Raw genomic sequence first — 25,336 nt, forward strand, 5'->3', positions numbered from 1 at the left:
TGTTGGCAAAAATAATTTTAAGACCTTAATATGCACTCCTTTAATTCCTGTAACAATCCCATCTCTTGGTACTCTCAGTTTTGATCTCGGAACACTGAGTTTCAGAGCCACATTCTGGCAGCTACACAGCTGGAACTGGCAAACTGGCTGGTTCACAGAAGCCCATGGATTTCAGAGAAGCTGCGAGCTGGACCGGCAAACAGGGAGCCAGGACAGCTGCCCCTGGAATCTGTGCTCCAGCCACTAACACAGTGAAAGAAGGATGTGTGAGCAGACAGACAGGTGGACAGACAGGCAGTGCATGGGCATGTTGAAACCATCTCAAAACTTTACAAAAACATCTATCAGTTTGTTAAGAAAATGCATTGACTTTTTAATGATGCAATCTCTTAGACATGGAATTCAGTTGATCAAGGATAGGCACTTACTTCTTATAAGATACATTTGCTGAAGTAAAAGAGGAGGAGAAAGGTGGGATTATAGACAACATGGTCATAAAGAATTAAGGTTTTAAGAAATATTTATTATATTTTTATATAACATATGTGATACTTTATAAATATGTATCAAAGCTTTTTATAATTTTTGGTTAAAAGCAGAATCCTTTTTTGACTCTAAAATGATGCAGAATCATTTGTGCACAGTCAGGCTTTCAAAAAAGAAAGCTGAGTTAAAAAAAATCTTATCGTTTTCAGCCCCACTCACCCCCCCCCCCCAAAAGGGCCAGGTGTTCCAGGCCACAAAATTACCAATTAACACATACAGGGTCATCTTAAGGGCTCGATTTTTAAAGTACATGGTCAGTGTTTATCTTACATTGTATGATCTTGACCTTACCTGTATTTGGTAATTTCAAATTTGACTCCAATAAACATATGTGTGCGTTAACTACTTTTCTTGTGACAAAATACCCGACAAAGGCACTTAAGAAATGAAAACACTATTTTCACAGTTCAAGGGCTCAGCTCACCAGCTCACCATGGCGGAGAGCAAGGCAGCAGGGGCCTATGCAGCTGTTTTCATCGAATCTGCAATAGGGGGCAGAACAATGAACGTTGATGCTCAGCTTTCTCCTCTTGATTCAGCCCAGGACCCCAGCCCATGGAGTGATGCCTCCCATGGCCAGGGTGGGTCTTTCCACCCCAATTAATGAAGCCTATCCGTTCATGTCCAGAAATTTCTCTCCAGTGTTATTCTAGGGTCTGACAATTTGACAATATGAACCACCAGAATGTGTAACTGTCGTTTAAAATACACAATAAAAACTTCACAGAATGTCAAAGAAAGAAATCCTTAGTCATCTTTAGAAAACTGTCCCCATATCCCAACTACATAGAGCTCCTTTGGCAAAGTGTCCTGCCCCCTCCAGGAAGGGTTGTTGATTGGCTTACTGATAAGTCAATCAAGAGAGAGTAGACACAGGGGATAAGGGTTCTCTTCAATAGATATTAAGTATAGAGCTTCCTCAAATATGTAACGCAAACCTTACTGATTCACAGAAGCCCTGGGATTTCAGAGAAGGAAGCTGTCTAAAGGAAGTGACCTCTGGTTAGCAGAAGGAAACCAAGCAACTTGGTAAAACAACCTTTGCTTTTGTTCAGGTGAATCGCCTCATCTGACTTTGTAAGTATCTCAGTAAGAAAACGGTCGTTTGGTGACGTTTGACCTCAGTCCTTTCCCTGAAATCACACACTCCTGGCATTTCAGTATTGCTGACAGTTTCCTTGAAAATCTGAAGTGGTTTGTCATGAGCTGGTTAATCCGGGACCACCACCAGACATTGCGCGTTAACTGTGATTGCTGGTAAAGAGGCCCGGCCGGAGAATCACGCAAGGAAGAGCGAGAGGCTGCCGCAGAGTCAAGCAGCTAAGGTTCAACTTTATCCAGCTACAAAAACTTTCACTTAAAGTACAAAGATGAATGTTTTAATCATAAATCTCTGTGAAGATGAAACTGGTTCCGGTTCTCAACCTTTATTACCATCACCAGTACCCTCCGACAAGTCAACCTCGACAGTCACCACGACGCCATCTCTCAGGGACTGGGAACTGATTGAATTATGGTAGTATTAAAATACTTGACAAAATTTGGATGCAACCACTAAACAGTTGTAATCGTCTGTGCTTCTTTTAAAAATATCATCGGTAAAAAAGGTTGAGCCGAATAAAAATAAAGATTCATACTGCTGCGAATAAGTTGAAAAGGATTATCATGACAGTACGCCTGCGCACCAATGAAACTGCCCCCTCAGCCCTGAGCCATGAACTCTGCCTCGACGGTAGCAGTACTGTATTAACATTAAAGTGTCCTGTTCATGAGGGGCAGCGCTCAAGACCTTTACTGAAGCTTAAAAACAAAAACTCGAAAAAAAACACCCTTCTGGAGCCGGAGAGATGGCTCAGCAGGCAAAGGTGCTGGCCACCTGCAGGTCCAATCTTGATAATGTGGGTTTGATCCCAGAGCCCAAGTAAAGGAGGAAGGAGAAGAGTGACAAGTCCTCAGAATTACCTTTTGACCTCCACATGCACACCGTAGTACTCACACCCTGCCTCTGAGTAAGAACAGAAACAATGATAACAATATTACACCCCCCCCCCCCCCCCCCCCCCCCCCCCCCCCCCCCGCTCCCCTAGACTTGTAATTTGTCTCCTTGGGCCTGCTGGACCAAAACACACTTTCCTAGAGCGCATTTCCACTCTGATCTCCAAGCTTCACAAAGGACTTTTGCTAATTATTAACAGTGTTTATTGACTGAATGCTTGGGCCGGACACGCATAATCTCTTTCTGTTCGCAACCCTCAGGTCTTCTGGCCTCAGGTCTCATGTTTATGCCCGCAAATGGTTTGGTAAATAGACACGAATCGTGACAGTTTAGCAGAAGGGCCAGAAAAATAAATGTATTTTAATTGTACTCATTTTATCGTTTATAATAAAAAGAGAGTCATAAGTAACATATGTAAAGCATCTCCGCCCCCAGTGAACTTCCTGTCATTCACTTATGCTTGGTTTCAACAACCGTGGCTGTTTCTCAGTGAATAAAAAACGTGGGAACTGTCTCCACACATCGCATGCCACAGGCAGCCTTCCGGCTGTGCTGGAAAGATGCTCAGATGGTTAAGAAAAAGAAAAGCCAGTGGGGACTCTGTATCTTGTTTTGAGGTAGTAATTCCCAAAGCTTGTTATAACAAACCAACCAACCAACCAACAAACAAACAGTTACTTTGTATTTTGTAACTCAAAAGCAGCTATTAGCACATTTCTGAGGCATAGTAGAAGATCGGAACATTCTTGGAAGAAGAAATCCATGAGGAGAGACCAATGAACATACTTTCAGTAGCTGATTAGACTCTTTTGTGAGTGCTGGTGATGAAATAAATAGTGGGGTTTTATTGTATGGTTAATTAAGAGGAAAATTACTAAATCTTTCAGGTCTTCCCTCCCTCTCTCATTTCCTCCTTCCCTCTTTCCTTTCCTTTCCTTTCCTTTCCTTTCCTTTCCTTTTCTTTCCTTTCTTCCCTCCCTCCCTCCTCCTCCTCCTCCTCCTCCTCCTCCTCCTCCTCCTCCTTCTTTTTTGAGACAGAATTTCTCTGTAGCCCTGGCTGTCCTGGAACTCACTCTGTAGACCAGACTGTCCCCGAACTAGAGATCTGCCTGCCTCTGCCTCCTGAGTGCTAAGGATTAACGGTGAGAGCCACCACTATCTGGTTCAGGTCTTACTTTTTATGAGTCCATTTCTGTCTGTGTGGGTGTGTGCCACCTGTGCACAGGTGCTGGCCATCAGAAGAGGGTAGCCTGTGTCTGGGAGCTGGAATTACAAGCGGTTGTGAACCAACCAGTGAAAGTCCTGGGAATTGAACTTGAGTCCTCTGGACAAGCAGCAAGGCCTCTTCTTAGCCATTGAGCCACCCCCTAGCCTTCTCTGTTGTCTTTTCTGTAAAGGACACATGAGGAAGAAAGTCTTTACATAATCTAGCTGTTTTGTTTGTTTCTTCTGATGCTCCTGACCTGCAGGAGAATATACATTGCACACAGGTAAATGTTTTGCAATTTTTCTATAGAATAATTTTAGTGCTCTTAAAAGGTATGGGAGCGGGCATGGTGTAGCATGATTTAAAAAATTCAGAGACAGATATTGGGGTTTAATGTGAAGTTCAGAAAAGCAAAGCAGCCAAGCCACTAGAGAGCTTTTACCTCTAAGAAATCCTCAGACTGAAAGAGAGTGAGTTCCTGCCTCATCCCGCCTTGTATTCCTCTCTAGAGCTGGGATTAAATACGTGTGACTCCCTCATACTGGGATTGAAGGTGTGAGACACCACTGCCTGCCCTTTAGCAGCTTAGTTTTCCCTTCTGGCCTTCAGGCAAGCTTTATTTATAAAAATACAAATGAAATATCACCACAGTATCTTAATCCCATCTTTAATCCCAGCACCCATCTTTAATCCCAGCATTTAGGAGGGAGAGGCAAGGACATCTTTATGAGTTTGAAGCCAACCAGGTCTATATAGTAAGTTTCCAGCCAAAAACCAGGGTGATATAAGAAGACCTTGTCTTTAAAAATTAAAAGAAGAGAAATAAAAAAAGAAAAGCAAAAAATTCTTTAAAATCACATCCTGTGACTTGAAGAATGACAAACACTTGAAGCTGTTTTAAATTTTTATTATATTTTATTTCATGTGTGTGGGTGTTTTGTGCACATGCGTGCCTGTGTGCCACATGCCTGGTGTCTGAAGAAAAGGGGCGTTGGATTTCCTGGAACTGGAGTTACAGTTGTGAGTTGCCTGGGAATGGAACCCAGGTCCTCCGGAAGAGCAGCCAGTGCTCTTAACCACTGAGCCATCTCTCCAGCTCTGAGCCAGTTGTTTTTACTAACACATTCTAACAACCCAGAAAGTCTCAACTGTATTGTTTGACATAGTTGCTGTTTTGAGGATTAGATAATGTGGTATTTTCCACTTGGATATCAACTCTCAAAACACCAACCTCGAGTTAGTCATAAGGCTCCAAATCCCAAATCTTTGACTTGTTTCCATCGGCTCTTTCCTTGTGGGATGGAAATTTATAGACGGACGAAAAATAAGTACAGAGCAATACAAACCCAATAGTGCAGTCATACCTATCCAACATGCATTATGGTGACACCAGGGAATATTGAGGCGTATGTCTCTTGGTGGGCCTATGGCTTCGTGAGAGAATGCTTGGCTCAGAGCGCCGTGATTGCTGGGAGGTGAGAGCAGGGGAATGGGAACATGGGAGATGATGGTTCACTGGGTCCAGGGAGGTAAAGACAGCAAAGGTGGGAACCTCTCATTAGATCATAAAAAGCTAAAAATTTTGAAAACACTCATAAACACACATACACACATGCATGCACTCATGGAGAGACAGACAGACACAGAGAAAGACAGAGCGAGAGAGACAGAGACAGACACACACAAAAAGAAAGACCGTATTTATCTTCCATTGTTCTGGTTAAAAGTGGGCAAGCAGCTAATAAAGTATGCTGATCAGTAGCTCAACTTCTAACAAATGATGCTACCAGAATAGGGACATTCCCATTTCTTAGGAGTGTATCCCATTCCCCAAAGAAGTTATACATAGGAACAAGGGCGGAGATACTGAGGGGGTAGCTGTGGCCCAGAGTAAACAGTTCTTTAAGTTGCTTCTGCCAGGCATTTGGTCACAACCACATCAGCAAGCCAACTAATACAGACGGCATCAGAGCCTGGTTGTGCTGGCATTCACGAGAAAGCGTGTTGAAAGATATTCACAAAATAAATGCAAAATATAGACACAATTTAAATGTTTGTGAACTTGGACAAAAATATAGTCATTTATTAGATAGAATACTATGGACTCTATAAAAAAGGTAGCTCTGTGAACATGGAGCATGGACATTCCTTCTCTCTCTATCTCTGGTGTGTGTGTGTGTGTGCGCGTGCTGTTGCCAGGAGTAATGTCATCGGGAGACATACATCCCTGGACTACTTCCAGGAGGCTTTATTCATTTTCCCTAAACTTGAGGATTACACATGCACCCAAGGGTTAAAGTGTGGCTCAGTTAGTGGAGCATGCAAGAAGCCCTGGGTTTGATCCCCACCACCAAACTTGGGGTGTGGTAGCACACACTTGTAAGCCATCATTTGAAAGGTAGAGGGCCAGAAGTCCGGGCTCATCTTTGGCTGCATATTGAATTTAAGGTGAGCATGTGTACCCGGGCTACATGAGAACCCATCTTAAAAACCAAACCAAACCAAACAAACTTCAAAACCAGAACCAAAAACCAACCAACTCTATAAATAACAATAGCAAACTGCCATAAGATAGACACACATTATAAAAGAGACAGATTCAGGACAGTATGTTGCTGTTTCTGTTTAAAAATTTTAAATAGCTATTTTATGTATATTCTTGTTGATTAAATAATTTCTTTGGAAAAAAAGACAATGAACTGGCAACTTAGTTACCTTTGGGGAAGGCAGCTGGGTGAAATGCAGATGAAATTTTATTGCACATTTTGTTTATTATTATTATTATTATTTTTTTTTGCTTGTTTCGAGAAAGGGCATCACAAAGTGGCCCTGACTGGCTGGAGCCCTCAATGATCCTCCTTCCTCAGCACTCCCTCCTCCAGTCCTGGAATTACCAGCCAGCACTCTGGGCAATTGAAAAGATTTTGTGCTACTCAATCTTTAACACTTTGTGTATTACTTATTTTGAAAATGTTCATTAAAAAGAAAATCTACCAGTGCCCTTACTATGTGTGGCCTTCCAGGAAACTCTGCAATTTGAGAAACAGTGAAACAGGTACGTGGAGTAACAACAATTAACGCTCTAATCTGGTATGTAGTTTCTAATTCGCGTTTTCAATAACAGAATTCTTTACTGTATTATTTCTGAATGCAAAAAAAATGAATGCAAATTATTTTTTAGTGAGCAAAGCCAAGAAGCGTCGGTGAAACGAGAAATGAGGGCCCTGAAGTCAGTTAACAGGAAATTCAAAACTCATCGCATCTTTGGAGGGCCACTGCGGTTGGTGTTTGCAGTGACTTTCTTGACACCACAGGCAGGTGACACGTTACCACAGTTCCTGGACGCCAAGGGATTAGCTGAGCGCTGACGCCAGTAGCGCAGAGAGTTTGTCAGATTTTATCTTTTCAAGAAAACCTGATGTGCTGTTGTACATGGAGTTTCCAAACCTATCCAAAGGAAAGCTGTGGCCACCAGGCATCTCAGAGAGGCTGTCCAGCACGAATCAAGGGAGCGGACAATGCGGGACTTTTAAAGGACCGCGCAGTACAGTTCTCCGCGCTTGCCGAAAGGTCACAAACCAGTCATTCCGACCCCTAACGGTGCGTGCCACGGCCCTCGTAGCTAGACCTGTTTTGTGAATTTTAGATCCTGCGCTCCCACTCCCCACCCCCAGGGCATCATAGGGCTTACCCGACCAGGGAAGGAACTGGGGCGGCGGGACCAGCGTGCACCGGCCTGGGTGCTGCCCGAAGAACCCATGTGTTGCCAGGTAAAGTGTCTCTTATACTATTTATTTATTTACTTATTTATTTTAGTCGGGCGCGAGGAGGCATTTCCTAGAGTTTCAATCAGCCGGGTCCAATCTGAGTTGCAGGTTCCCGCCTGGGGTCGGGCGTGGCTGCTGGCTGCCCTGCAGGCTCCGCCTCCGGTTCGGGCGAGCACCATAAAAGCCGGGCGGGCGGGTTCGCTCTCACCTAGCGCTATTTGGGCTGAGGGCGCGATTCCAGTCACCTCAGCTCTGCCAGCATCGCAGGTACCATGGAGCAGGAGCTGCAACACCCCGAGTTCGCGCGAGCGGGCCAGCAGGCGGGCCTGCAGGTGTGGAGGGTCGAGAAGCTGGAACTGGTGCCTGTGCCGCAGGGTGCCCATGGTGACTTCTACGTCGGAGACGCCTACCTGGTGCTGCACACGGCCAAGGCGAGCAGGGGCTTCTCCTACCGCCTGCACTTCTGGCTGGGTAAGCGGTGAGGGGTACAGGGCTGCCCAGGGTCCCATCACCTGGGTGGGATGGGTGACACTCAGCTAGCACCCTCTCCTAGACCCAGGTCAGCTCCTGGTCGGCTGTAAATGGGATGAGGTGAGTCACCCAGGAGGCGAACCCATGTCGGCCTTGACCAAACTTCTTTTTGTAGTTCATGCTCATTCCTCGGGCTTTTCCCTTTAACCCAAACCCCATTCTATTCCTGGGCGGCTGCCTGAGAAAAACCCGGGTGCTGGCCAAGGACTGAGCGCCCTCGGGCAAGTTCAGCCCTGGTTTCTCAGGCAGGGCGGAGATGAAGGCAAACTTGTTTGTGGACATCTGCGCAGCTGGAGAGAAAACGCCACGCCCAGCTTCAAACTTTTATTTATTTTTATTTGCTGCCTTGGGGCACCAGCTTAGGCTTCTCCGCTAATTGAGACTAGTAGCTTGTGCCACTCCAAACCAGGAGTCTCCTTGTGCAACAGTGTTTGCACGTTTGGGGGAATGAATACAACCATATCCATTTTTAAAAATTGCTATGTATGGCTGGTATATTTCTTTGGATAGACTGTTTCGTTTACAATTTTTCATTTATTATTCATCGGTGTTAACAAGGACACAGTGTGAACCAGAACAGCTCCATTCAGCGGTCGTAATTATTTGGAGCTGCGTTGGCGCCAGGCTTTCAGGACACTGGCCGTGTGTTCCACTCTCTCCACCTTCTACTTTTACCCGTAAACATCCTGAATGTTCAACCTCTCCCGGTGAGGTCCTGTGCCAGTAGGCACACCCCGCCTGACAACGTGCAGAAAATCTGAGCCTTCTTTTCAAACTTGCTTGCCTCCTGACACAAGTGTGTCTTTCGGTATATTTATTCTTGAGCTCAGGGGGGAAGCTCACAAAACCACACACTTTGAAAGCCACCGTTCAACTTTAGTTTCTAACATCTGAAAAATTTTAAGGAACAAGTGAAAACATTTAGAAGTGATTCTCTAAGCATTAGCAGACGCCAGGAGTAGGCATCTGAGACATGAAAAACACAATGGGGAACGGGGTGTCTTTTACAGTCCTGGCTGCTTGCTTACGGTGGCTGAGCTCCTGACTGCTTGCAGTTTGTTTCCTTGGGTAATGCCTCTCCAGTCATACTACACGGCGTCTGTGCTCTGTTCATGAAACAGTGACCCCAGGTAAAACAACCTTCGCACTGTGCACTTGGGTCTGGAGTGGATGTGTGTCTCAAGTGTCAGTGGGGTGAGTTTAAATGGGAGAAAACTCACTTGCTGTTCCCAAGTTGCGTTTGGCTTCATCCACAGAGTGCACACTGAAGGCTCGGAGGCTAAGTCTTTAACTCAGTGCATTTTTTCTTACCCAAGCAGGCCCCTTAAGTATTGTGCTCCGCCAGATTCATAGATTCACTTAAGCTGTTTCTATGCATTTGTTTGAAGCAGGGCCTTACAGCTAGACTGGCCCAGAACTCTCTGGAACTTAAATATAGCCCAGATTAGCCTCTCATGCTCTATCCTCCTGCCTCCATATCCTAAGTGCCTGGCTCACTTATACTCCCAATTATCCATTTAGTGCCAACCAGTTTCACAATTATAATAGCACATAGTCTATTTGGGCAGAAACAGTTTGCAATCTTAAAAACCTTCAAAAACTAAAGTGAATAGTATATTAATGACAATCTAATTCATCTATAAATTCAGGCTGCCCAGGATCTTGCAAGTCACTTGAGATTGTTTATGAAACTTTCCAGAGAATTTAGAACCCCAAAGGAGTTGTAAGAAAGAAAAAAGATAAAACCTGGGTAGAATGTGATTTGTGACCCGAGAGGTTTTCAGGCTCTGTGTGACAGGGACAAGAGCCGTGAGAGACACAGGGAAAGGAAGACAAGTGGGGAGATTCCATCAAAGGAAGAGGAGCCACGACACCTTCAGTGTTCGCCAGGAGCCTTTCCTATTTCCGGTCTCCAGGCAGAGGCAGTCCCATCTGACAGAGTTTATTCTGATATCTGAACAGGGAAGAGTTCGCGAGGATTAGTTAGGAGGAAAGAATGCTTGACTTCCTGAAGGAAACAAGGAAGTCAGCCGGAAGAAGTTAGAGAGAGACTGCCTGAGAGAAATGCCAGTGTTCAAAGGAAAGGATCGACCCGGCAGGAGGGGGCAAGCGAGGTGTGAGGGAGGCGGGACTTCCTTCTGGTCTGCCCACGCTGTTTCCACAACACCAGGGCATGGTTCGGATGACTGTGGCGATGCTGTCTGTCTAGAAGCAGTGAAAGTAAAAAGCTGTTGCCTGCGGCTCAAAATGTTTTATACTGCTCCTCGGAAAACATTTTCAGCTTTGTATCGAGTAGTTAATCTGCACCCAGCTTTTGTTTCCCGTTCCTCAGAGCATCTAGTCTGTAGTTAGGGGTGAGTTTAAAGATGCTATGGTGCCGTCAACCTTATTACAAACACCTTCCCTCACTCCTTCTTCTTGCCAGCTTCAGATGGTAATGTTTAAAAACAGCATTCAATGATGTCATGCCGTGTGTGTGTGTGTGTGTGTGTGTTTGTGGCCTTACCCAGGGCACTGGGACACAAAAGGACTAGATTATGATATATAACACAAAATATACAATACAAGGATCTCATAACATACAAGGGGCTAGTGACAATGCCAAGGAACTGATTGCTGGGCCAACAAGCTGGCTCAGTGAGTGAAGGAGCTTGCTGCTAAGGCCAAGCATGGCTACCCCAGTTCCATCCCTGGAATTTACATGGTGGAAGAAGAGAAGCAACTCCTGACAGTCGCTCTCTGATGCCCACACACGTGCTGTGGCATGTTGCCTAAACTACGTAAACACGTGTAGAAAAACAATTAAAGAAAGTGGCTTGAGGGTCTTCTCGGCGATGGAGCTCTTTAGTATCTGGACTCTGAAGGCAGACTTGGGGATTAGCACATGTGGTTAGACTGCACAGATCTAACCACATAAACCCATCCATGGGAACACATAACACTGGGGAAGTACAAGTAAGGCTGACTGCATCCCTGTGGGTATCGGAGTTATGATCCCCTGTGTAAGTCTGTGCTCCCTACCTTCAGTCCTACTCCATGCTGTGCTACACTCGTTTTACAGAACGGCCAGTAGCTTCCATATGTTTTCAGCAGACGCGACTCATCATGTTGAGTAGTATCCTGTCTAGACCCGATATGGCAATATCTTTAAAATCGGGAATGAGAACTAGATAGGTCTAGCTGTGAGACCTCTCTTTAAATCTGTGTTTTGTTTATAAATTCGTCCCATTTCCCAGTTTAAGGAGTTTCCCGCCACACAGACGAGTGCGATATCCATACACATATAAAATATAAAGTAACAAAGACAGGGTGACATGGCAGGCATCGGTAGACGGGCTTAGGAAAACAAGGGATGAGGTCACAAACAGAATTCACATGGGACATCAAATGAAGTCATAAGCAGGATTCATACACAAACGTTTTTAGTACCCGCTAGAGTTTCATCATAACTCAATAGACTTTGACTCGGTTCCACACATTGAAAAGGTTGATACTGGCTTCTTCAAGTCTTTTCAACCTCTGCAGGCCAGGACTTTGGTTTATGTGTTCTGTTATTCCCTGGCCCGGCACAGTGCGCAACATCAGCAGACAAGAGCATGGTCTAATTAACTTATTTCCATTTCATTCATTAGCTTCATGCCCACCATTCATACCTAACTCAAAAGAGCCATGTTTCAACTCGTCAGATCAGAATGTGTCTGTCCTTACATCTTCCTTGATAACTTTGATCTCAACCTTGGCTTAAGCGTCTCTCTTAAATTGTCTCTGTATGAAATTTACACCAAGATCTGCCGTTATGAGAGCTGAAAAAACGGGCCACGAACGAAAGCAGCATCTTTTTGGATTGCAGAACTGCATGAGGATTTTTAAGGTGCATGTTAGAACACATTGGGCCACAGAACGTTTACAAAGCTGTTGCCATATAAGTACTGTTCTGGCTGCTGAGATTTTGTCCGAGAAGATCCTTGCTATGTAGGTCACTTCTGCACAAGGAAGGGGAACTGTGAAGGAGCTTGCATTTCCCTAGTCTAGCTAACTGGCTTCCTCTCCTCAATTTTGGTGAATTTCTGTAGGCGGGGACTGCTTGTTCGTTCCTGGTCACCCAGACCTGAATAATCACACAGAAACTATATTAATTGAAACACTGTTTGTCCTATTTGCTCAGGCTTCTTATTAACTAACTCTTATATCTTAAATTAACCCATTTCTATTAATCTGTGTATCGACACAAGGCTATGGCTTACTGGTAAGGATCCAGCTTCGGTCTCCTTTGGCAGCTACATGGCGTCTCTCTGACTCTGCCTACTCTCTTTCTATATCTCTGTTCCGATTTCCCACCTGGCTTTACTCTGCTAAGCCACTGACTGAAACAACTTTATTCATTATCCAATAAAAGCAACACATATACAGAAGGAAACCCCACATCAAATTTCACTTGGCATTATTCTGGGAAATACGGTCACTGCTTCTAAACTTGTGGCTCATTGGGGAAAGATATATACTGTGGTCACCAAAGAATTTACTGTTAATAGGAACTGTAATAAATGAATTCATGTGGGGCTGAGGGATAGCTCAGTGGTTGGGAGTGCTTCCTGCTCTTGCAGAGGACCTGTGTTGTGTTCTCAGCACCCACATTGGGTGGCTCAAACTGCCTGTAATGTCAATTTTAGAGGGTCCAGTGCCTTTTTCTGGAGTACCTGTGCTCCCGTGCACATATCACACACAAACAAACATGCAAATCATTTCTAAAAATCTTTAAAACACATGTATTGTCCTTCTTAAGTGCTTGCTGTTTAGAGTTCTGTGAACCTGTTTGAAAAGTATTTTATAACCTCAAGAACTACTCAGCCTTTCCCAGTGCCCATGGCCTCCAGAGTATCATGATATAACTAGGTTCATTTTATGGGGCTACTTGAATGCCGTTCATATAAAACATAGTACTGTGTGGCCCATGGTGAGAGTGCTATATATGTGTTGCTATTTGAATTATTACTCATAATTTTCATTCAGCTCAGATGTAGTAAGGTTTTTGAAGGTTTAGGGTTGTGGATTTTTTTTTTTTTTATTGAACTGAGTCTTTCTCAAGCTATCTTGGTTCTGAACATCACATACCGCGTAGACACCGGCGCAGAGAAGCCTGGGTAGATTCTATTTCATAACTGTAAAAGCTAATTTTATACTGTCTTAAATTCTATCAGATGCGTAGCATTTGAGAGACATCAGCACGTTAGTTCCTTTGCTGTCCTTCCGTCAGTGATTATTTCATAGAACAAAAGTGAAGAGGTAGCAAAGGGGGGGGGGAATAGGATGGAAACCAGGGGACGGGTGAAGTTTTATTCATTTTCCTATCTTAAAAACCATGACGTTATCTCCTTATGGCCCACAAGTACTTCTCACCGGCACACTGTGAGCCTGACAGAGTGATGATGAAGGAGCCCAAGGTGTTTCCTGGCAGGATCTAACTTCCGTATGAAGTGAATGCTTTCCTGAGTCCCACTAGCGTGGATTGATTTTTCCCCAAGCAGATCTGCGTGATAGTGTTTCTTTACATTTTTTTTAAAAAAGAAACTGGAAAAGGCAGGAATATGAAAAACTTCTGGGTATGAGCCACATAGCATCACGTGTTGCTCCTGATAAGGGTTCTTTCGGCAGCAGACTGCTGTCCTGAAACATCACCGCAACGAAAGCTTCTCCATGCTAACCTGTCCATTGATGTTGCCATTGTTCTCCTGGGAGAGGTAGCTTTAGCCTAATTGATTACCCAATACAAACTGGGTCAGCCCTGAAACTGCATACACAGGCAACAAAGATGGACTCAGCGGATTGGATCAGTCTAATTGTGTGTGCCTGTATCTGTCTATATCTACAGTCAAAGTACAAGAGGATATCAATTTGAGAAGGAAGGAACGGGAAGGGGTGGAGAGAGGAAATGAAAAGGCAGAAGCAGTATGATTATATTTAAATTAAAAAATATAAATATATACATACATACATAAATGAGAGCCTCTGGCATCCTTCGCATCCCCTCTCTGCCTCCGCGCTCTTCCTCCAGTAACTGAGGTCTGTCTTGTCTCAGGAAAGGAATGCTCCCAGGATGAAAGCACGGCAGCGGCCATCTTCACGGTCCAGATGGACGACTATCTGGGGGGCAAGCCCGTGCAGAGCAGAGAACTTCAAGGCTATGAGTCTACTGACTTCGTGGGCTACTTCAAAGGGGGTCTGAAGTACAAGGTAAGTGCTTCTGTGGGACACAGTTCATTGTGGCAATTTTCAAAGGGGTTCTCTTCCTGGTTGTTCACACTGCATGTCTTCAGGGATCACAACTTTTTGGAGGGCACGGATTTGCTTTTTGTTTGGTCTTAGACTCTGTGTGAATGTACGAGCATGTGTGTGCATGTATGATTTATCTTCATATTTGTCAGTAGGTACACAGGAAAGGAAACCCAGCTTCAGAAAGTCCTAGACACTCTCTCTTGTAGCCTTAGGCTAATCTCAAACACTGTGTGGTCAGAGATGACCTTGAGTTCCTGATCCTTCTGCCTCTAGCTCACAAGTGCTAGGCTGATTTGTGTGTGCGGCCATACCTGGTCTATGCTGTGTTTGAGATGAAGAGCCCAGAGATTTCCAAATGCTGAGAAAACATTCTTCCAATTGAGACTCGTTCTCAGCTCCTTGGTAACAAAAACCCCAACTGTGTAAGTATTAATAAATAGGTCTACCTCCTAAGGCAATGCAAAGGCTAGACCCCTTCTGCCTCACCCTAATTCTCCCAGTAAGCTTTGCAGTTGGACCATCCTTTCCTAGTCCTTCCCTCCCTGTCTGCGAATTCAGCTAAAACACAAGGAAGACCTTCCCCAGACAGATACCCCAGAAGCAAAACCTCTCTAAGGAAAACAAGGGCCATCAGGTAATCCCCTGTTGCCTTGCTCCTGCGGACTACCTAAGACCTTAGAGCTAAACAGGACTTCTGAATGTATGTTTAAATGGTGGATTTAAGTCAGACCTGGGAGTGCATACCCATGTTATCAGTGTTTGGTAGGTCGAGGCAGCAGGATCATGTGTTCAAGACCAGCTTGACTATATAGTCACTCTTACATCAAAGTTGAGAACAAAACAACAACTAGCCAAACAGACCCCCAAACGATGACTAAAAAATGTCAGGTTTATGTCTTTCTTTATCTGATTATGTCCTTGGTTGGATTTCTGCAATACCGTGAGACGAGGCAGAACAGCCACAGATTTCTTCTGTCTCTTGATCTCCTTATTTCACACTCGCCTGTAAACCACTTCAAACATGAGATTGCTGCCTCTTGCTTTGTTGATTTCCCATCAGCTCCTCTAGTTTGTGTCAAAAGATCCTGAGGTTTCCTTCATTTCTATGAACCCAACAGTTCAAGACCTGAGAGCAGGTCCGATGGAGTCACCTTGATAGAAAACATTTCATCCAGACAAGTAGCTTGCCGCAGGGGAGTGCAGAAGCTTTTCAAAACCCTTGGTTTTCTGGGACATACTATGTATTTCATACTAGCTCCCCAAAGAGACACGATATGGGGATTAAGGATTATGGTTAAAGGATAAGATTCTAATATACCACATACTCAGGATGAACTTGGCTATTAACAGGATCTTGAAAATCAAATTCTAGAATACATATGCAAAAGGAAAGATAATAAAAAAGTAACTTTGTAGTATTTGAGTAATTATCTTCTATCAACTTCAAAGTTGCCACAGATCAGCATTTTTCAGAAAGGGGATGTTTCTAAGTGGAGGCCATATAGACCATCAGGGTCAGCTGATTTTCTGATCAGCCACATGATGCTAATGTGGGTGGCTACAGGAACGACAGCATGCTAGGATGTGTGGCTAACATCAGAGATAGCTAGCCACTCTGAATGGAAGAGGTGACCACGTGGTACTGCTTCAGCCCGTTTTTACTTTCAAGTTTATAGATTATACTAATCACAACATGCAAAAACAATTTTGAATATACCCCCATTGGTGCATTTATCATTGGCTCTGTCCTGTCAGGTAAATGAAGCAAGGCTCAGAGAGTCTATGTGACTTATGACAGTCTCCTCTAGTCAGTGACCGTGTGACTGACCCCGACTGTCTGACCCTGATGCCTAAGCTGGTAATCACCATTCTCTGCTTCTCTCAACATAAATAAATGACTCACACATCAGGACAGAGATAGAATGGAAGAGTACCCGGGAAGCAGTTTAGTGTTTATTTTGAGTGGGCAAACTTGAGAGAGCCTGCCATTAACAAGTCTGTCAAAATCATGCCAAGTTGCCATCCACCATGTAAAGGTTCAGCTGGGAGCTGCCAGGATCATCTTCCTGTCTCAGGGTTTGCGTCATTTTTCTTTAGGGAATTTTCAAGGCCAGCAAAGTGGCTACCAAAGTCCATTGCCCCTGCTCCCCGGCATTGAATTTCTGGCTCAGAAACCCGTGCTTCTGGTCCCACTGGCTAGAAGGTCATCTGCTTAGCTGTGACCCTTCCTAGTGGGAGCAGAAAAAGTCTGGAAGCATCTAGTGCTAACCCAGACAGTGTTCAGGAAAGAGCTACCTACTTGTCAGTGCAGACATATTATGGCGTGTCGTTTGGCTGTATTTACTTCTATTATTAGTATCATTGATCTGTATGACGTGTTAGGGGCAGGCTCGCAGGTGCCAATGAACGTGTGTGGAGGCCAGGAGACCTCTTGGTGGAGTCAGTTCTCTCCTCTACCTTTCTGTAGGTTCCTGGGGTTCAACTTAGGTCAGCAGGCTTGCCAGGAATGATTTACCCACTGAGCCACCTTGCCAGCCTGACAACAGAGAGCTTCTTTTGGGTAAATGGGGGACAGAACTTGTGGCATCGAATATTAGAAGCAGTATTGTTTTTAATTTTAAAATTATCTTTATTTATATATTTATGAGTGTGTGCGTGTGTTTTGCGTGCATGTGTGTGTGTGTGTGTGTGTGTGTGGTGTGTGTGTGCTGTGGCCCCTTTGTGGAGGTGAGAGGAAACTTGGAGCAGTCAGTTCTCTCCTTCCACTGTGTGGGTCCTGGGGATCAAGCTCAGGTTGTCAGGACTGGCGCCCAGCATCTTTACCTACTTGGCCATCTCATGGGCCAGAGAGCGGATTATGTTTTTTAAAAGAATGTTAAATTTTCAAGGTGTAAATTGCTCTGATGGTTCACTCTATGGGATTAGTCTGAATGTTTTACATGTGTGTGGAAAAGGGGCCAGAGATAACAATCTAGTTTCGGTTCTACATTATAACTTCTTTTTTCGCATACTATATCCTTTACTATTTTTAATAGACAGATCACAATGCATTTCTACTTATTTTTAAAACATGGAGTGTTCTTGGAGTGCTGAAGTAGGATGGTTGTAAATTTGGGGCTATCCTGGGCAACTTAATAATGCTGTTTAAAAAATATGTATCTATGTATGTATGTGTGTATGTATGTCTGTTTAGATATGTGCATATAGATAAATAAACATAATAGAGTATATAGACATATAAACTTATAATACAGCCTCATAATAAGATGTATGTCATCTTATTGCTGATTATGAAGTAAAGAAACAGTTCCTAACATTTACTTAGGAAAAGAGAAGAATGTGAGAGGTGACGGTGTTATTCGCTTCACAAAGCTGAAGTGAACAACAGTCTTTCTCTTCAGAGATGCTCTTTCAGTGCCCTTCGTTTTGCTCTGTTTGGGGCTGTAGAATAAGGATCTGGATCTCCCTTAATTTAAAACAAAAATACTCAGTCCTGGGTTTTTTGTTTGTTTGTTTTTGTACCCCTCTTAGGAACAGCCCCCCCCCCAGCCACATCTCTTTCCTTCTCTGCTCTGTGACAGGGGATGCTTGGGACCCTCCCCTCTGTGCGTGACAGTGGAAGGCTGGGTACCTGCTCTGAGCTACTGTACTTGGAGGCGCCTCGTCTCCAGCCTCGTCTCCAAGTTTTCCAGCCTCCTGCTGCTGTCTTGCTGCAGTCTGTCTGCTCATGAGCCACCTGCAAAACATGAGGGCAATCAACGTTGATTTTTCTTTTTATGCAACGGGTCCTCAGTGATTATTTTTAATTTTATATTAGATTTTTATTATGGGGGAGAGCAAAGAAACTGACTCGCCTGTTGATTTTACCAATAATTCTCTTTCTTCATTTCACGGTCCACCTGGCCTGCCATGGCGTCTTCGTCCTGGTCCGGCCCGTGCATTCTTGCTTTGCACCTGTTGTGTCTGGGTCACAGTCTCACTTCTCTGTTTTATGTTGTTTTCCTCCCATGACCAGGCTGGAGGCGTGGCTTCCGGACTAAACCACGTTCTCACCAATGACCTGACAGCCAAGAGACTTCTGCATGTGAAGGGCCGGAGAGTGGTCAGGGCCACAGAGGTTCCTCTCAGCTGGGACAGCTTCAATAAGGGCGACTGCTTCATCATTGACCTTGGCACCGTAAGTTTCATGGGCACACGGTGACAGCGGTGGGGATTTGCTACATCGAATCAGATGCACACACCTTCAAAGATAACCACGTCCACACACTTGGCAGCCGTGCAAATGACACACAATGTGAGACTTGAAGGTTTTTGTTCTCTGACAGATTTAGAATAGAAGAGTGATTTGGTTCTTCCTACCATAGAACAGAAACTGAACAATTTTCAACATATTTCCCCATCACTCTAGACAGATTTCTACTGGTTATTTTTGTCTTTGATTATGGATGAGAAAATATGGCTTGAGGTGGAGGAAATGATTCTCTAAGCAACCAAAGGTTTCAGAATCTAAGCTGGCCATATAATGATTCTAAACATACGGAAGAACTAAGAAGAAAATGTTTTAAAATATGAACATACATGAGTACGTATGTGTGCCATAATGCTTCATATTTTTCCAATGATCTTAAGGCTATTAGATGAAAAACCAGAAGTACAAATATTCTCATCATCTTAATAGCACGGGCAGTGATATTTTATATCTAACTTACTTTTTCTCCCAGGAAATAGGCTCCTTTAATGTCAGGCACATTTCTTAATCATTTTTTTTATAACAAAGAAGAATTTAAGTCCTTATGTTAGAACTGGTTTATAGTCACAGTAAAAGGCATGCCCAGGTCCTGAAGAACCACGTGCCACGGCATAGAAAGGCATGGAAGATGGATCCTCCCTCTTCTGATATAATTCACAGCCATATTCTGAGAGTCATTTCTTACACTACAACAAGCTGTACACAGAGTTCATTGCTTCAATTAGCATGTGGTTTGAATTGTCTAGACCCCATTCAAGGTTGCATAGCCTGTAAATGGTGAAGGCAGAGCTGGACTTTAGGTTTATCTGATTCTCCTCTAAGCACTGTGTTTTACTGTAGCTAGCTGGCTGTATTTATGATAAAGCAGCAGACAGACACCAAAGGCTTATTCTACTGCAGCGAAGGGAGCAGTAAGGATTCTAAAAGTGGAGCTATGTGGTTAGTTTCATGTGAATAGAATTAATTTGTCAACAACAAAGGCATGAAGTGTGTTAAGGTTATAGTTAGGAGAATAGCCCCGAAGCACAAGCTTCACCGCTCCTCTGAGTTAGGGTGTGTCTACAGTTTAAATACTGTTAGCCTATAATTTCATTGTTTTAGTTCATAGCATCTGTGTGTGCCACCGAGAATCCACTAACGCCAATGCTCAAAATACAGTTCCCAGTCCTGCACTGGGTATCTGGACAGGTGAATGGCTGTATCTTTATTCTGAGTTGAGTCAATTTCATGAGAAATTCCTTCCAACTTTAAAACCCAATCCATTCCACTAGCCATATTTGAGAGCTGGCTTTTATGTCTGAGCACAAAACAGCTACTGGGCCACTCTCTCATTACCCTGCACCAGAAACAAAGAAATACTTAGTGGAAGTAAAAGACTGGTTCTACGGATTGCTGCTTGGTTATCATATACTTAATGGCTAATATCCACATATAATGAATACATACTACATTTATCTTTCTAGGTCTGGGTTACCTCACTCAGGATGATTTTTTTTCTAGTTTCAGTTATTTGCCTGCAAATTTCATGATGTCATTTTTTTAGACAGTGGAATGATACTCCGTGTACCACATTTTCTTCTGTTGAGGGGCATCTAGGATGTTTCCAATTTCTTGCTATTATGAATAAAGCAGCAGTGGACACGGTTCAGCAAGTAATCTTGTGGTAAAATGAAACCTTCTTGGGGTATATGCCCCAAAATGGTAGAGTTGCATCTTGAGGTAGATTGACTCCCATCTTTCTGAGGAATTGCCACACTGATTTCCATAGTGATTGTACAAATTTGTACTTCCACCAGTAATAGATAAGTGTTCCCCTTATTCCACATTGTTGCCAGCATGAGCTGTCACTTGTGTTTTTGATCTTGTCAATTCTGACAGGCATAGATGGCAACTTAAAGTTGTTTTGATTCATTTCCCTGATTGCTAAAGATGTTGAACCTTTCTTTACGTGCGTCTCACTCATTTAAGTTTCCTCTATGGAGAATTCTTTGTTTAGAACTTATCTCATTTCTTATTATTTAGTTTCTTAATGTCTAGTTTTTGATTTCTTTATATAGTTGGGATATTAATCCTCTATTCAATGTGGAGTTTGTAAATATCTTCCCATTCTGTGAACTGCCACTTTGTCTCAATCCTTTGCCTTATACAAGCTTTTGTGTTTAATGTGTCCCATTTATTAATTGCTGATCTTATTGCCTATGCTAATGGTGTTCTGTTCAGAGAATCTCCAATACAAATGCGTTCAAAGCCATTCCCCACTTTCTTGTCTATCAGCTTTAGTGTATCTGGTTTTATGTTGATGTCTTTGACCACTTAGACTTGAGTTTTGTGCAGGGTGATAAGCATAGATCTCTTTGAATTCTCTACATATACATGTCCAGTTAGATCAGCACCATTTGTTGAAGATGCTGTATTTTTTCCAGTATGTATTTCTGGCTACTTTATTTAAAAAAATTAGTTGTCCATAGGTGTGTAGGTTTATGTCAGGATCTTTAATTCAATTCCACTAATCAACATTTATGATTTTGTGCCAATACCATGCTGTTTTTATTAATATAGCTTGTACTACAACTTTAAATTAGAGAAGGTGATACCCCCAACAGTTTTTTCATTATTCGGGATTATTTTGGTTATCTTGTGTGGGTGTGTGTGTGTGTTTCCACATGAAGCTGTCCTTTCAAGATCTGTGAAGAACTGTGTTGGAATTTTGGTGGGGGTTGCACTGAATCTGTGGAGTGCTTTGTGTAGGACGGTTACTCCTTCATTGTCGCCAAAAATAAAGAAACACTTATCGGGAGTAAAACCCCAAAGGTATCAGTAAGCTACACAGTTCTAAAAATCACCTGCAACTGTCCCTTAAACCTGTGCACTTTTAACTGTTTGTTTTAGCTTTTAATACATATTTAAAGCCTTTTACAAATGGTTTGCATATGAAATAATAGCGTTTTCAAAGACAAAGAAGAAAGACCTCAGTTCTAGTTCGTTATAGTGGTCTCAGATTCTCATCTGTGAAGGTAATTTGATTAGGGGATCTCTGGAGACCTTAAACAAGAAACCCTTTCCGGTACCCTGATGCATCACATTCGCAATATTTTAAGTTTTGAAGGGGATGCATTACCCCATTGTTGTCCAAATGCCATAATCCATTTGGTTATCACTAATGACATCCAAGTCAGCTTTCTAACTATCTACTCTTTGACTTTGGGCAAATGATTAACCTCTGGAATCTTGGCTTCCTTTGAGTCTCACATCCTGTCCTGGCTTCTGATGCTCTCTCTAGCCTCAGCTGACTGGGATTCACCCAGCATGCTCACACCTGAGAGACAGCAGTTATTACTTCAGTTCTCTGAAGGAACAAAGTCCTCGAAGGCGTGTGCGGGTGATTCCTGTTGAGTGGTGACCCCAGAGGGGCCTGAGGCTTCGATCTCTATGTCACACACTCTTGTCAATGCGCAGAGTACGTGCTGTGCTGTGTGAGGTGGTGTGGGGCTGAACATCTTGAAATTATTTCAGAATCTGCTGAATTCAGAACGGACAATGCAAGTCTCTCTGTCTAGGATTCTACTGAGAGCCATTTTTGTGAAATTATTACTCTGGGAAACGAATGATGAGTTTCACAACGGGCCAGGTAGTTGGATGGGGTAGGCAGGTTAAGGTTCCAGTGGCACGTGCTTCTTCTCATAGGCAATGCCAGCCTATGGGTCTATGCCCATAAAACCTCAAGGGTTCAGGGTATGCATAACTCAAAGACATCTTTTTGTTTAACAATAAATAATCTTTATTGTAGAGATTTATTGTTGTTTTCAGTTGTGTGTTTGCTTGTGTGTCTGTGTGTGAGTATGTGCGTGTATGCTGACAGGGTCCAAAGAAGGCACTGAAGCTCTTAGAGCTGGAATTGCATATGATTGTGGGCCACCCAGTCCTGGTGTTGGTAACTAGCTGGGGTCCTCTTCAAGAGAAGTATACACTGTCAACTGCTGAGTCATTTCTCCAGCTCCCGAATTATAGAGTTATCTTCAGCAAAACTCAAGTTTTCCCTGCTTTCAGGCTTCATAGATGAGATGAAGAGGCAGCGTGTTCAGCTACCTCTCAGGGCACGAAAATTTCATGCACCCTGAAGGATACCCAGGCAGGATCCTCTTGACTCTGCAGTAAGTGACCAGGAGATCTGTGTCTGAGTCACTAACCTTTAACCCGTTGACTTGTTGCTCAAGGTTTTGAATGGTGGTGATAAGATCTTGTGATTGTCTTGATAACTTTATTTTGGGGTGTGGCGCTGTGAACAAAGAGGGACCTTGAACAAGATTATTCTGAACCCTAATATTTCAAGGGTAGCTCTAAGCTAATCATTCAAAGACCACCAGCTGCTTTAGAGGGCACGGACTTGAAGCCTGTGCAGTTTGCTTTACCACGCAAGTATGACAGATGCAAGTTCAATGCCCAAAGCTGTTGCTGAAGCAAAGCCAGCTGGACAATACTTAAGTTATATTTATAACCAAAACCCTGTTTTTAATAATGTTTGAGAAATGTCGCTTTTGTGATAAACAGTATTACTAACGTGAATTCTATATGCCTTAGAAACGCTCTCTCCTGGGATCTAAAGTCTGGGGACATTCTCTTGGCTTAAGGTGTGAATTGCTGAGCATGAGACATGAGATTGTAGTGTAACGAGTTTGATCAGTCAGTATAAAAGTAGAAAAAATAGTGGCTATTTTAGGGAGTGGTTTTTATATTTGTCATTAGAAAATAACATGGGATGTGGCTAGATCTTCGCCAGGGCCAACATTTGAGAAGTACAGGGGAGAGGGTCAGGAGTTCAGGTTCTTCCTTGGTTACTGAGTAGGTTCAAGGTTAGTCTGAGCTAAATGAGACCCTACCTCAAAACCAACAAAACAACAATCCAGCAATGCACTCGTAACTCTCAAGACCTGGGATGTGCGGCTGGCTTTCACAAATGCCTGTGAGTCAGCCACAAGTGGAGAAGGAGGCCTGGAGGCCTCCCATGGAGTGGAAATTTTTGTGGCGAGTTTCTGGCAGTGGCCTTCTGCTTGCTATGTTTCCCTGTTAACTCACTGGATGAGTGATGAGGCTTGACCCCGCTCTGCTGCCTGGAACCTGGCACCCTCCCCCAACGTCCAACCACTTCGCTTTGAAAAAGCAGTCTCTACTTCCTTATTCACTAGGCACCAGTCCACCATCCTTGTCCGTCCGTGCGTCTGTCCATACCCCCGCCCCCCTTCCCCGGGGTGTCATGGGCACTGTGTGTTACCGCTTCCTACCTTCGTCTTCACTCCTTCGCTGGCTGGCTCATCTTCCTTTCTCATCTGCCTGATCGGTGTGTCCACCTGCCACCCAGCAGTGTTTTCTAGGTGGCACTATTTTTAATTATTTTCTTGTTATCACATTCTTTTTGGGATTGTACTCATTCTCATGGTAATTTAAATGTTATGCCTTGGCAATTCTCCATTTCATAGTCTGTCCCTGAGCTCAGCGTATGTTTGATTTGCCCAGATATTTTAACTTCTATGTATCATGAGACCCTTAAACTGAACAAGTTCAAAAACATCAAAATAAATAAATAGATAAATGAAAAGATGGTCAGCTTCACTCTCATTTCAAACCACTTCTCTTGCTCTCCTATCTTGTAACAGAACCATTGCTCACTGGGGCTGTGAAACTCCAAAGCCAGGAGTCATATTGAAATCTTCTCCCAGGTGCCTCTTCCAGTTAATCACTTCCCAAGTCTACTCTAGACCCACCCATCCTTTCATCACCATGCTACTCAAGACACGTGGACGTGTTCTCTCCAGAGGCCACGTCTTTGCTTCTTCAGGTAGCTTCCTTTGCCTGGGATAGTTTCCACTTCTGCGACACCTTCTTCCTGCAGACACCCAACAGTGTCTCGTGCTCAGACACACGTCACGGATGTTGCCTTCTTTGCAGGATGCCCCCTGACCTCCTTTTCCGGCCTCGACCAGCCTGTGGCGGAAGGTCTCTGCTTATCTGTCTTTTTGTCGGCACGGAGGATGTCCCACTTCTCGAGGCATTTGCCGCCTTTTCCCTCCAGTCACTCAGCAGCTCCCCTCGCTGGGTTTGTTCCTCGCACAAAGCCTGGAACTTACAGGAACTGTTGAGCAGACACGGATACAAATGCATATCTATGCAGCAGAAAGCACGTGGGCTCATGGGAGCTCGTGATGAGAGACACGGTTTTCATTGCCATTGACAACTCAGTCTTACTCTATCCTCAGAGGCCTCTTTCCATGGGCGGGTCTAAAATGTAAACTACACACACACACACACACAAAATGTTGTGCCCAGGAATAGGGTGAGGTTGGGTATGAGTCGACTAACCTTAATTCACTTAGAAACTTCACTGTAGCAATGTGGTTCTATTTATTGTTTTGATTTCTTATTTCTCCACCTCTGTCCTCTCCTCCTGTGTGTGTGTGTGTGTCTGTCTGTCTCCTTATTTTTCAGTCATGTGCTCCTTCTGTAGCTTAGGTTGACTGGAATTCATTTTTCTAGCCCAGGTTCACCTCAACTTCAAAACACTCCTCCTGCCTCTGCCTCCCACGTGCTAGGGAAAGCCACCATATGGTTTCCTAGTATTTTGGAACAAACAATTCCTTTGAGACAAGGTCTTATTGTATCCCACACCGGACTCAAAACTATAGTATAGCCAAGGTTGAACTTCTGGTCCTCTTGCCTCCACCTTGCAAGGACTGCGATTGTAGGTGTACGCCATTGCACCCAGCTGTGTTCAT

At 43.7% G+C, this 25,336-nt stretch overlaps 1 protein-coding gene across 1 annotated transcript in view; it reads left to right on the top strand.

Annotated features, from left to right (window-relative positions):
* The first annotated feature begins 7,714 nt into the window (after window positions 1-7,714).
* Window positions 7,715-25,336, top strand: part of Scin (scinderin) — a 65,361-nt gene continuing 47,739 nt past the window's right edge. The window contains exons 1-3 of the mRNA XM_057782476.1: window positions 7,715-7,987; window positions 14,124-14,278; window positions 18,336-18,497. Coding sequence (XP_057638459.1) covers window positions 7,789-7,987; window positions 14,124-14,278; window positions 18,336-18,497 — 516 coding nt within the window. The 5' untranslated portion in view covers window positions 7,715-7,788. The remainder of the gene's footprint in view (window positions 7,988-14,123; window positions 14,279-18,335; window positions 18,498-25,336) is intronic.

This window comes from Chionomys nivalis, chromosome 10 (assembly GCF_950005125.1).
Source record: "Chionomys nivalis chromosome 10, mChiNiv1.1, whole genome shotgun sequence".
Classification (NCBI taxonomy): Eukaryota; Metazoa; Chordata; class Mammalia; order Rodentia; family Cricetidae; genus Chionomys; species Chionomys nivalis.